The sequence below is a fragment of the Lithobates pipiens genome, unplaced genomic scaffold, assembly GCF_037356315.1.
Source record: "Lithobates pipiens isolate NorthernLeopardFrog02 unplaced genomic scaffold, aLitPip1_a1.2 Scaffold_19, whole genome shotgun sequence".
Classification (NCBI taxonomy): Eukaryota; Metazoa; Chordata; class Amphibia; order Anura; family Ranidae; genus Lithobates; species Lithobates pipiens.
The window spans coordinates 73,116,296-73,129,608 of record NW_027507764.1 but is presented as its reverse complement, the minus strand read 5'-3'; the positions used below and the strand labels follow the sequence as shown (position 1 = coordinate 73,129,608).

The following is a 13,313-nucleotide window of genomic DNA, read 5'->3' as shown; positions in this document are numbered from 1 at the left end:
GGCAACATTGGATCATTCAGAGATCCTCGCTGAACTTCTGGAGTGAGTTTGCTGCACTGAAAGTAAAGGGGGCCGAATAATTTTGCACGCACCACTTTTCAGTTTTTTATTTTCTAAAAAAGTTTAAATTATCCAATAGATTTTGTTCCACTTCACAATTGTGTCCCACTTGTTGGTGATTCTTCACAAAAAATTACAAATTTATATCTTTATGTTTGAAGCCTGAAATGTGGCAAAAGGTTGAACAGTTCAAGGGGGCCGAATACTTTCGCAAGGCACTGTATATGCTCACATATGCCATACAAGCATTGATTGCTCTTAGAAAGATCTCAAAGCTACTGCAGGAGTAGGAATATTTCTAATACTGAATTACAGCAGAGTACAGCGTGTATAATATATAATTATAGGCATGTGCCTACAGTTCAGTAATGATTACATAAAGCAAGTAAGGGCAATATGTTTATCTGTTGTGGCTGGAGGGGAGAGCACAAACACACTTTGCATTTATAGGGCTGTAACCTACCTATCCTGCTGTGTGTTACTGAGTAGTATGGCTGGCTGGCTGCAGAATGAGGGGGTGTGATTTATGTTGAAGTGGGCGTGTTCACATTTAACATGTACAGGCCTATTGTACCTCCCACATTCACTACAATTCCCAAACGTTCTTCGGAAATGTAGTTTGATTATGGTGTGTAGAGAGAGAGGAGAGGATGTGATGTAATCCCTGTTCTAAGAGCTCCTCCTTGGCAGAATACATGCTACATTTTTTGAATTACAGAGATGACTTCCTGGAAATTAAATTGGACTTTTCTCATCAATTGTAAGGAATTTCACAAAGGTAATAATTGTTTAGTGTTTTGTGTAGGGGGTATACTAAGGGGGGATTTTTTGCCAATCCCGGAGTTCTGCTTTAAGAAAGGAAGAAAAAGACAACTGAGGAGGGGAAGGTCCACTCCATACTGCAACCTGCGTAATAATAAAACATACATGTAAAAATTAAGAAAAAAGCATATGTGGTTAGTATGTAGATACAGTATCAACCATATGAGGGAATGTCAGCAATTTAGGATAATGTGCACACGGGGGGTATCCTAGGAAAGGGATAGGAAGTGGGAGAGCAAGAGAGAAGGGGGGAGAAAATGCAATTTTATTCCCTAGGGTCTCTGCTAAAAAAAATGTATAATCTTTGGGGGTTATAAGTAATTTTCTAGCAAAAATTACTGATTTAAATTGAAAACAAAAAATGCCATAAAAAGCAACTGAAACCCATAGCTATAGCTGATTCATAATGCAGGTTGTATGGAAAATCCATCCATATGTTCATTAAAGCTGTCCGTTTATTCACTCATTGTCCTGCTACATGTGTGATGCCACCAAGATCTAGAAGATCAGCATCCATGTAATACAGGTTTTGTAAACACATGTATGTGTCTGCCCAAACCTAGGAAAGATCGGGCCAGTTTGGCTGGAGCATTTAATCTTTATGACAGTTCCCTGGTTTTACAATGCAATATTATCTTGGCACCTTCAGTAATCCCCTCCTGAGTTTTCTCTATTGTTGGCAGCTTGCTTGGTTAATGTTTATTGATGATATCATCTTTTCTAGACAGTTATCGGTTATTTAGAAAACTTGACCTTGATATCTTTTGTACACAATGATCTATACAGAGTATATGAGTGGCCTGTAGACAGACCCAATAAGTACAGTGCCTTGAAAAAGTATTCATACCCCTTGGAATTTTCCACATTTTGTCATGTTGCAGCCAAAAACCTAAATGTAGTCTATTGGGATTGTATGTGATAGACCAACACAAAGTGGCACATAAATGGTTTTCAATTTTCTTAAATAAATATGTGAAAAGTGCAGCGTGCATTTATATTCAGCCCCCCGCCCTCCCGGGAGGGGGGGGGGGAATAATTTGTAGAACCACCTTTCACTGCAATTACAGCTGCAAGTCTTTATAGGTATGTCTCTACCAGCTTTGCACATATAGAGAGTGTCATTTTTGCCCATTCTTCTTTGCAAAATAGCTCAAGCTCTGTCAGACTGGATGGAGAATGTCTATGCACAGCAATTCTTGCCACAGATTCTCAATTGGATTTAGGTCTAGACTTTGGCTGGGCCATTCTAATACATGAATATGCTTTCATCTAAACCATTCTAATCTAGCTCTGGCTGTATGTTTAGGGTCATTGTCCTGCTGGAGGGTGATCCTCCACTCCAGCCTCAAGTCTTTTGCAGACTCTAACAGGTTTTCTTCTAAGATTGCCCTATATTTGGCTTAATCCATATTCTTATGGCTTTCTTTCAACAATGGCTTTCTTCTTGCCATTCTTCCATAAAGGTCAGATTTGTGGAGAGCACGACTAATAGTTGTCCTGTGGACAGATTCTCCCACCTGAGCTGTGGATCTCTGCAGCTCCTCCAGAGTTACCATGGGCCTCTTGGCTGCTTCTCTGATTATTGTTCTCCTTGCCCGGCCTGTTAGTTTAGGTGAGCGGCGATGTCTTGGTAGGTTTGCAGTTGTGCCATACTCCTTCCATTGTCGGATGATGGATTGAACAGTGCTCCATTTCCATTAGATATTCAAAGCTTGGGAAAAAAAAAAAAGCTTGGCTATTTTTTTTATAACCTAACCCTACTTTAACCACTTGCCTACCGGGCACTTACACCCCCTTCCTGCCCAAGCCATTTTTCAGCTTTCAGCGCTGTCGCACTTTGAATGACAATTGCGCAGTCGTGCTACATTGTACCCAAACACATTTTTTATACTTTTCTAAGACCAAAAATTTTGAAAAAAATAATAATTTTTACTCTTTTCTGTCAGTAAATTTTATAGCAAAGTAAATTTTCGCCTTCACTGGGCATCGCTGATGGGCACTAATTGGTGGCACTGGTGGGCACAGATTGCTGCCCCTTTAGGCACTGATTGCTGGCAATGGTGGGCACTGATTGGTGACACTGTATTGTTTTACTGTAATCAGGGCACTAATGATCAGTGCCCTGATTACATTCCTAGATGCCCCCCTGCGTGGAGATGCCACTGATTGGCTCTCCTTGCCACACACTCTGTCAGCCGATTACCGGCATCTCTGTGTTTACATGTGACCGTCTGTGATTGGACTCAGCCGATCACATGGTTAAAGAGCCACGGATGCGGATCTTTACAGAGATTGGAGTCGCGCCATATCCTAGCAACACGGTGCGGCCGCAATCGATGCACGCTCCCATGGGAGAGCGAGAACAGCCGTTCTGGGACGCCATCATACGATGGCATCCCAGAACGAGAGCCGCACTGCCCCGCCATCATCAAGCAGTTAAACTTCTCCACAACTTTATCCCTGACCTGTCTGGTGTGTTCCTTGGACTTCATAATGTTTGTTCATTAAGGTTCTCTAACAAACATCTGAGGGCTTCACAGAACAGCTGTATTTATACTGAAACAGCATATAGTACCACTTATTCGAAAGATACTGGAAAGTGAAGTTACTATATTGACAGCACTAAACAATAATATAATTAAACTACATAAGGAAATTGGAAAATGAAAGCTAGAAAGTTCATAGATATCAATTAATGTGGCGTGTATTTATACTGAGATTAAATTTCACACAGGTGAACTCTATTACCTAATTAGGTGACTTCTGAAGGCAATTGGTTCCACTAGATTTTAGTTAGGGGTATCGGAGTAAAGGGGGCTGAATACAAATGCATGTCACACTTTTCATTTATTTATATGTAAAAAATTTTGGCAAAAATTTACCATTTTCCTTCCGTGTCACAATTATGTGCCACTTTGTGTTGGTCTATCACATAAAATTCCAATAAAATACATTAAGTTTTTGGTTGTAACATGACAAAATGTGAAACACTTCAAGGGGTATGAATACTTTTTCAAGGCACTGTGTGAACCCCTTTGTTCATTGGCTCAGAAGCCCATACAGGGCAGTTAAACAAGAAACATGGCCATACAAAGGTTTTAAAGAGGAAGTAAACCCTGATGAGTGTTACTTCCTCTTTGTCTCCCTGCAAAGGTAAAGCATAATGGACTACTATGCATCGTATAGTAGCCCATTATGTGTCACTTACCTGACACAGGAGCCAGTGGTGTCACCGCTGTCCCCTGTAGCTCGTAGCATCCATTTTCTTCCGGGTATCGCTGCTCCGGCCACTCACAGCGCCGGAGCAGAGATGACGTCACTCCCGCGCATGCGAGCTGCCACTAACGGCATATCGCCGTTAGCAGCTGTCACTGTCTTTTAGTAAATATCTCCTAAACCATGTAGGTTTAGGAGATATTTCTTGGACCTACAGGTAAGCATTAATCTAGGCTTACCTGTAGGTCAAAGTGGTTTGTAAGGGTTTACAACCACTTTAATCTGGAGGGACACCTAAATCAAACTTGAACACTTCTCATGGGAATAGATACTTGAAGCACAGCTAGTTTAGTAGAGCTTTTGTTGTCCATATAGCCAATGTTACAAAAAACAGGGTACCCATATTTTTTTTTCTTTTAGATTTGGAGGTTAGAACTACAGTCAGATTTGGGCTTTTATAAAGGCTTTTTTATACAGGCAGCTGAGAATGATTTTACCGCCCCTCAGCTACCCACCCGGATCTTAAGATTACAGCCTGACAGGACTGTTCACATGTAGTGGCTGCGATGCTTTGCTTCACAGATCTGAGATTTTTAACTCAGACTGCAGAGTTTGACAAGCGGCACCACCTGCCAGACTTTTTCATTGAGATCAGGGAGGCCATGCCACAACCACCCCGCAACCGCGTGCTGTACACATGGCTGCTGCGTGGTATGTGCCATTTATTGCGTTAAATCAGGCAGTGAGGAGGCGGTATAATGCCTCCTCGCCACATGTCAAATGCCCTCAAAAAGTCAAAAGTGATCTGAACGCAGATTGTCACCAGGATTGAAATGGAGAGTAAATCGAAAAATTTGAGTCACAACCAAAACAGGAATATAGGGTCAATCTTCCAATGGGGACACTTGTTCCTGTGACAACTTGCTCTTGTACTTTTAGCTCAGGATATGCAGAGCCATTTATGTCTTGGGTTTCATTGTTCGGATGCCATAAACCTCTTATAAACTCGCTCTTACTTTGTGATTTGTGACTCAGCGTGCTTTTTCCTTCCTTTGTATTAGGGAATAACACTGAAAGAATTGGACTCCTTATCGTTTGATATGATCTTGATGAGTCCACCCTGCCAGCCATTTACACGGTAGGTTTGGAAAATAAAGGATATGTTAACCGTACCAAACAAAAATAGTGGGGCAGATTCAACAACAAAGACTCTGATGCAAGGCTTCAAAACCATTCCATGATTTTCTGGGGTTAATATTTGAAGTACAAATCTTTGGCTTTCAATGTAGTATTTTGAAACCTTTATTTTATAAAGCTGAATTCTGGGATAAGCAAATATTGTCCAGATACAAGGGGCATGTGAACTGTTACTTTTCTTTTCTCATATAAAGTGTCAGTGTTAAAAAATCCGTAGCAGATGTACCACAATAAATCCTAGTGTTTTCAAATCACAAATGCATCTCAGCAGTAAATGACAAAGTTTAATAGTCAACTTGTAAAGATCAGAAAATACAAGATAAAGAAAGGGTACATACAGTCAGGTCCATAAATATTGGGACATCAACACAATTCTAATCTTTTTGGCTCTATACACCACCACAATGGATTTGAAATGAAACAAACAAGATATGCTTTAACTGCAGACTTTAATTTTAGGGTATTTACATCCAAATCAGGTGAACAGTGTAGGAACTACAACAGTTTGTATATGTGCCTCCCACTTTTTAAGGGACCAAAAGTAATGGGACAATTGGCTGCTCAGCTGTTCCATGGCTAGGTGTGTGTTATTCCCTCATTATCCCATTTACAAGGAGCAGAAAAAAGGTCCAGAGTTAATTTCAAGTGTGCTATTTGCATTTGGAATCTGTTGCTGTCAACTCTCAATATGAGATCCAAAGAGCTGTCACTATCAGTGAAGCAAGCCATCATTAGGCTGAAAAAACAAACCCATCAGAGAGATAGCAAAAACATTATGTGTGGCCAAATCAACTGTTTGGAACATCCTTAAAAAGAGAGAACGCACCGGTGAGCTCAGCAACACCAAAAGACCCGGAAGACCACCGAAAACAACTGTGGTGGATGACCAAAGAATTCTTTCCCTGGTGAAGAAAACACCCTTCACAAAAGTTGGCCAGATCAAGAACACAATCCAGGAGGTAGGTGTATGTGTGTCAAAATCAACAATCAAGAGAAGACTTCACCAGAGTGAATACAGAGGGTTCACCACAAGATGTAAACCATTGGTGAGCCTCAAATATAGGAAGGCCAGATTAGAGTTTGCCAAACAACATCTAAAAAAGCCTTCACAGTTCTGGAACAGCATCCTATGGACAGATGAGACCAATATCAACTTGTATCAGAGTGATGGTAAGAGAAGGAAAGGAACTGCTCATGATCCAAAGCATATTACCCCATCAGTGAAGCATGGTGGTGATAGTGTCATGGCGTGGGCATGTATGGCTGCCAATGGAACTGGTTCTCTTGTATTTATTGATGATGTGACTGACAAAAGCAGCAGGATGAATTCTGAAGTGTTTCGGGCAATATTATCTGCTCATATTAAGCAAAATGCTTCAGAACTCATTGGAGGGCGCTTCACAGTGCAGATGGACAATGACCCGGAGCATATTGAGAAAGCAACCAAATAGTTTTTTAAGTTAAAGAAGTGAAATGTTATGCAAAGGCCAAGTCAATCACCTGACCTGAATCCGATTGAGCATGCATTTCACTTGCTGAAGACAAAACTGAAGGGAAAATGCCCCAAGAACCAGCAGGAACTGAAGAGAGTTGCAGTAGAGGCCTGGCAGAGCCTCACCAGGGATGAAACCCAGTGTCTGGTGATGTCTATGCATTCCAGACTTCAGGCTGTAATTGACTGCAAAGGATTTGCAACCAAGTATTAAAAAGTGAAAGTTTGATGGATGATTGTTAATCTGTCCCATTACTTTTATTCCCTTAAAAAGTGTGAGGCACATATACAAACTGTTGTAATTCCTACACCGTTCACCTGATTTGGATGTAAATACCATCAAATTAAAGCTGAAAGTCTGCAGTTAAAGCACGTCTTGTTTGTTTGTTTCATTTCAAATCCATTGTGGTGGTGTATAGAGCCAAAAAGATTAGAATTGTGTCGATGTCCCAATATTTATGGCCCTTACTGTAATAAATCATGTATGTATGTACTGTTACTTGAATCTTGGTGTTCATTGTGTATTTTTTTAATTTCAGATTTGTGTAGTAATACAGCATAAAAACTTTGCCTCTGTTCAGGAGCTTCCTGGAATACAGACTGGTCACTGCTGCTCTCTCTCCTACTGCAGTGTGACTGGTCTTGTCTCCTCCCCCTCCTGTCATTTTTGTCAGGCAGCCTTTAATGGGTGGAGCTGCTGGGTCCCTTCCACAGCTCTGCTCTCTGCATAGGCTATACACAGCACAGTGATGATGTTACTACTTATTTAATAAGGTAGTAATCAGGTTTGCTAAGGTATTTGGTGATCACAAAGTAGATTTTCATGTTTTGTGGCTATTGAGGAAGATTAACATTTTCATGGCTGGAGTTTAGCTTCACTTTCTTCTTTTATACAGTGCTGGCATATTCCACAGAACTTCACAGAAGACCCCTTTCACACTGAGATGCTTTTCAGGCACTTTGGCGCTAGAAATTGTGCCTGAAAAGCACCTCTCAAGCCACCCCAGTGTGAAAGCCTGAGTGCTTTCACACTGGGGCGGTGCGCTTGCAGGACGGGAAAAAAAGTCCTGAAAACAGCATCATTGGGGCAGTGCGGGAGCAGTGTATACACCGCACCTGCCCATTGAAATGAATGGGCAGTGCTGCCGAAGCGCCTGCAATGCGATTCGGCAGCGCCGCAACACAGGTACAATTAAACCCTAGCTTAGGACAGATTGCCTGACCACAGTCCTATACACAGAAGCGTCAGTTTGAGCTGAAGCAAGTTACCCTGCTAGTATGTATTTGCATTGTGGGCAGAAAGTGGAGCATCTGGCGGAAACCCACACAAAAATGGTGAGATAATTAAAGGCCTATAATGTACTTTGTGGGAGGTAATCCTAGAACCCCACCACTGCCATTCATTCATGCATTTCTCAATGATCCTTAGTACCAGTTTCATTGGTTGCCATAATTTTGATAGCCAACCAGCTGAAATGTGCAGGGGGCACTTGCATTTGTTAGTCACTAGTACTGTGTAAATTCATCAGGGAAAGGCGTATACTTTCTTGGGTATCGGGCATATATGTTCTTGATTACCAGCTTAACAAGACCGACAATTAGAAAGAAAAAGGCAAATGATAATATGAACAAGAAAACATATTTAAATTATGCGTTTACTAAATTGTTGAGGGGTTAGAACCGCTGTCAGGTATTATTTCGGTCTGTGTCCACATTAGGGAGATTCACCCTCACTTTTTCCTGATCACCAATGTTACAGGGAATGAAAGTGAAGGTAAATCAAAAAAATGAATAGAACAAGAATAGAGAGGAAATCTTCCTATTCCATTTCATCCAACTGCATAACATGAATGTGTTGTGAATTAAGGGGAATCACCCCAATAAGGGCCCAGACAGCCATACAAACCTGATATGTTCAAACTTTTCTTTACTCTCTTTACATTCTCTACTATACATTTTGGCTTGCTTTGGACTTGACGTATGTGTAACCATACACACATTTAATGCCTTTGCAGTGAAACTAGAAGTTGACCACCAAATTATAAATATGTTCTTCCTTTTAATTTTTCGCCCGATAGGATAGGCTTACAAGGTGATGTGTCTGACCCCAGAGCAAAGAGTTTCCTGTATGTTTTGGAAGTCCTGCCAAGGTACAATGTCTGCTTTTTTGAAGTTTATTCTTGGATCAAACACAGTATGATAAGTTGGGAATAGCTGTAACGTGTTTAATATTACTGTTTCAGATACTTAAAGCGGGAGTCCGCCGGGACTCCGCGTTTTTTTTTTTTTTTTTTTTTAAAGCCAGCAGCTACAAATACTGCAGCTGCTGACTTTTAAAATAGTGACACTTACTTGTCCAGCGCGCCCACGATGTCGGCACCCGAAGCCGATCTCTAGATCGTCTTGTCGGGTGCTGCCGCCGCCATCTTGGGTATGGGAATCAGGAAATGGAGCCTTTCGGCTTCATTTCCCGGTTCCCTACTGCGCATGCGCGAATCGCGCTGCGCAATAAGGATGGTCCCCGCTGCCTCTGGGATCTGTGTGTTTCCCAGCAGGCAGCGGGGCACTTGCGGAAAGGGGCGGGCACTTGCGGAAAGGGGCGTAATCTACGCCCCTTTCCGCAGAGAGCTATCCCGGAAGTGGGTGCAGAATACCTGTACTGTACAGGTATCTGCACCCCCCTCCCCCCTGAAAGGTGCCAATTGTGGCGCCAGAGGGGGGGAGGGTTCCGATGAGCGGAGGTCCACTTTAGGGTGGACCTCCGCTTTAAAAGAATGATTCTGTTTATGGAAAAATTTTACCAATAGGGGTTTTCTAGTTGATCTATCAAACGTTTTTAAACATCCCTGTTTAAAATACAGTATATATACTGTGCACTGCTCAGAAAAATTTAAGAAACACTTTGAAAACGCATCAGTGGTGAAAAATATCATGCTGGATATCGATACTGATATGGACTGGGTAATGTGTTAGGAACCAAATGATGCCATGTGGTTTGATGGAAATTAAAATTATCAACCTACAGAGGGCTGAATTCAAAGACGCCCTGAAAATCAAAGTGAATAAATGATGCAGCAGACTAGTCCATTTTGCTGAATATACATTGCAGCAACTCAGAATGGTACGCAGTTGTTTGTATGGCCCCTACGTGCGTGTATGCATGCCTGAGACAACCTTAATGAGACGATGGGTGGTGTCCTGGGGAATTTCCTCCCAGATCTGGAGCAGGGCATCACTGAGCTCCTGAACAGACTGAGGTGCAACCTGGCGGTATCAGATGGACCGAAACATAATGTCCCTGAGGTCTTCTATTGGATTTAGGCCAGGTGAGCGTGGGGGCAATTCGATGGTGTCAAGCCCTTCATCCTCCAGGAACTGGCTGCCTACTCTCGCCACATAAGAGCTGGCATTGTCATGCACCAGAAGGAACCCAGGACCCACTGCACCAGTGTAGGATCTGACAATAGGTCCAAGGATTTCATCCTGATACCTAATGACAGTCAGGGTGCCATTGTCCAGCCTGTAGAGGTCTGTGTGTCCCTCCATGAATATGCCTCCCTAGACCATCACTGGCCCACCACCAAACTGGTCATGCTGAAAGATGTTGCAGGCAGCATAACGTTCTCCATGGCTTCTCCAGACTCTTTCACGTTTGTTACATGTGCTCAGGATGAACCTGCTCTCATCTGTGAAAAGCACAGGGCGCCTGTGGTGTACCTGCCAATTCTGGTGTTCAATGGCAAATGCCAATCAAGCTCCACGGTGCCAGGCAGTGAGCACAGGGCTCACTAGAGGACGTCGGCCCTCGGGCCACCCTCATGAAGTCTGTTTCTGATTGTTTGGTCAGAGACATTCACACCAGTGACCTGCTGGAGGTCATTTTGTAGAGCTCTGTTAGCGCTCATCATGTTCCTCCTTGCGCAAACAAGCAGATACCAGTCCTGCTGATGGGTTAAGGACCTTCTATGGCCCTGCCCAGCTCTTTTAGAGTAACTGCCTGTCTCTTGGAATCTCCATGCTCTTGAGACTGTGCTGGGGGACACAGCAAACCTTCTGGCAATGGCACGTATTGATGTGCCATCCTGGAGGAGTTGGACTGCCTGTGCAACCTCTATAGGGTCCAGGTATCGCCTCATGGTACCAGTAGTGACACTGATCCTAGCCAAATGCAAAACTAGTGAAAAACAGTCAGAAAAGATGAGTAGGGAAAAAAATGTCAGTGACCTCCACCTTTAAAACCATTCCTGTTTTGAAGGTCGTCTCATCGTTGTCCACCTAGTGCAAATGTTGTTAATTTTATTAACACCAACACAGCTGATTAACAACCCCCTCTGCTATTTAAATGACCTGATCAATATCCCAGGAGTTTAAGTAAATAGTATTTCCACTGGATTTATAAATGTGTATATATAGTGGCACAGTCATCTGTGAACATTTTCTTGTTGACCTCTATGATTACAAGCTAGGCCCTTTTTGATTGATTTCAAAAATTGATGATATCTTCTTCCACATGAATTTATATGAATGCATATTTGTATATACATTTATACATAGATGGTCCTTGGGCTTTTTGAGATCACTCCCAGTCCACTGCCACTTTCCAAACACATCCAATCAATCCAAAATTTGCAAGAATGCCCAGCTTTTCTTCAGGGATAGTAGAAAGAGAACAATAGGAGACCATAGAGTAGTATCGCTAAAATCGTGCCAATTATTTAATATACACTATCTACTTGCCAACCCACCACATTGCAGGGCGAAACGAGCAGGCACTGTAACGTACTTGTAATTCATGTGCCTGCTCTGGGTTTAGAAGCGTGCTGTACCCTCCCAACGACTGCTGTGTCTGCCCTGCATTCTAGTGTGAACAGACCCTTACAGTGAGGGAAAAAAGTATTTGATCCCCTGCTGATTCTGTACGTTTGCCCGCTGGCAAAGAAATGATCAGTCTATAATTTTAATGGTAGGTTTGTTTTAACAGTGAGAGACAGAATAACAACATAAATATCCAGAAAAAAGCAATTCAAAAAAGTTATAAATTGATTTGATTTTAATGAGTGAAATTATGTGATCCCCTATCAATGTATAAAAGACACCTGTCCACAGAAGCAATAAATCAATCTGATTCCAATCTCTCCATCATGTCCAAAAATGTCAGGGACAAGATTGTAGACCTACACAAGGCTGGAATGGGCTACAAGACCATCACCAAGCAGCTTGGTGAGAGGATATCAACAGCTGGTGAGATTATACACAAATGGAAGAAACACAAAGTAACTGTTAATCTCCCTCGGCCTGGGGCTCCATGCAAGATCTCACCTCGTGGAGTTTCAATAATCATGAAAATGGTGAGGAATCAGCCTGGAACTACATGGGAGAATCTGGTCAATGATCTCAAGGCAGCTGGGACCATAGTCACCAAGAAAACAATTGGCAACACGCTATGCCATGCAGGACTGAAATCCAGCAGCGCCCTCAAGGTCTCCCTGCTCAAGAAAACACATGTACAGGCCTGTTTTAAAGTTTGCTAATGAACATCTGAATGATTCTGAGGAGAACTGGGTGAAAGTGTTGCGGTCAGATGAGACCCAAATCAAGCTCTTTGGCATCAACTTAACTTGCAGTGTTTGGAGGAAGAGTAATGCTGCCTATGACCCCAAGAACAGCATCCCCACCATCAAACATGGAGGTGGAAACATTATGCTTTGTGGAGGTTTTTCTGCTAAGGGGACAGGACCACTTCACTGCATCAAAGGAAGGACAGGCGGGGCCATGTACCATCAAATCTTGGATGAGAACCTCCTTCCCTCAGCCAGGGCATTGAAAATGGGTCAAGGATGGGTATTCCAGCATGACCCAAAACACACGGCCAAGGCAACAAAGGAATGGCTCAAGAAGAAGCACATTAAAAGCCTGTCTACAGACATAGAAAATATGTGGAGGGAGCTGAAGGTTCGAGTTTTCAAACGTCAACCTCAAAACCTTAATGACTTGGAGAGGATCTGCAAAGAGGAGTGAGGCAAAATCCCTCCTGACGTGTGCAAACCTGGTGGCCAACTACAAGAAAGGTCTGACCTCTGTATTTGCCACCAAGTACTAATTCATGTTTTGCGAAGGGGTCAAATACTTATATCACTCATTAAAATGCAAATCAATTTATAACCTTTTTTAATGTGTTTTTCCTGATATTTTTGTTGTTATTCTGTCTCTCACTATTAAAATAAACCTACCATTAAAATGATAGACCCTTCATTTCTTTTTCAGTGGGAAAACGTACAAAATCAGCAGGGGATCAAATACTTTTTTCCCTCACTGTAGGTGGGGTTTAGTCGGCTTGTCATTTAGGGTTCCAATCGACCGCAATAGGACTGCCTGCATGGGGGGGGGGGGGTTCAGAACACCTTTGCACCCTCATGCAGGTAAACTTGGCCCTTCACGGGTGATTGGTTGTGTGCGCCCCGTGTGAGTGAAACATTTAACTACATTGCATTGGACACTTGCTTTTTTAAATGACTTTATACTTCTG

At 42.4% G+C, this 13,313-nt stretch overlaps 1 protein-coding gene across 2 annotated transcripts in view; it reads left to right on the top strand.

Moving 5' to 3' along the window:
- Positions 1–13,313, top strand: part of TRDMT1 (tRNA aspartic acid methyltransferase 1) — a 102,049-nt gene that overhangs the window by 47,369 nt on the left and 41,367 nt on the right. For both annotated transcript variants that reach the window (XM_077490897.1, XM_077490896.1), the window contains exons 3-4: positions 5,160–5,236; positions 8,866–8,937. In XM_077490897.1, the coding sequence (XP_077347023.1) occupies positions 5,160–5,236; positions 8,866–8,937 (149 nt within the window). The remainder of the gene's footprint in view (positions 1–5,159; positions 5,237–8,865; positions 8,938–13,313) is intronic.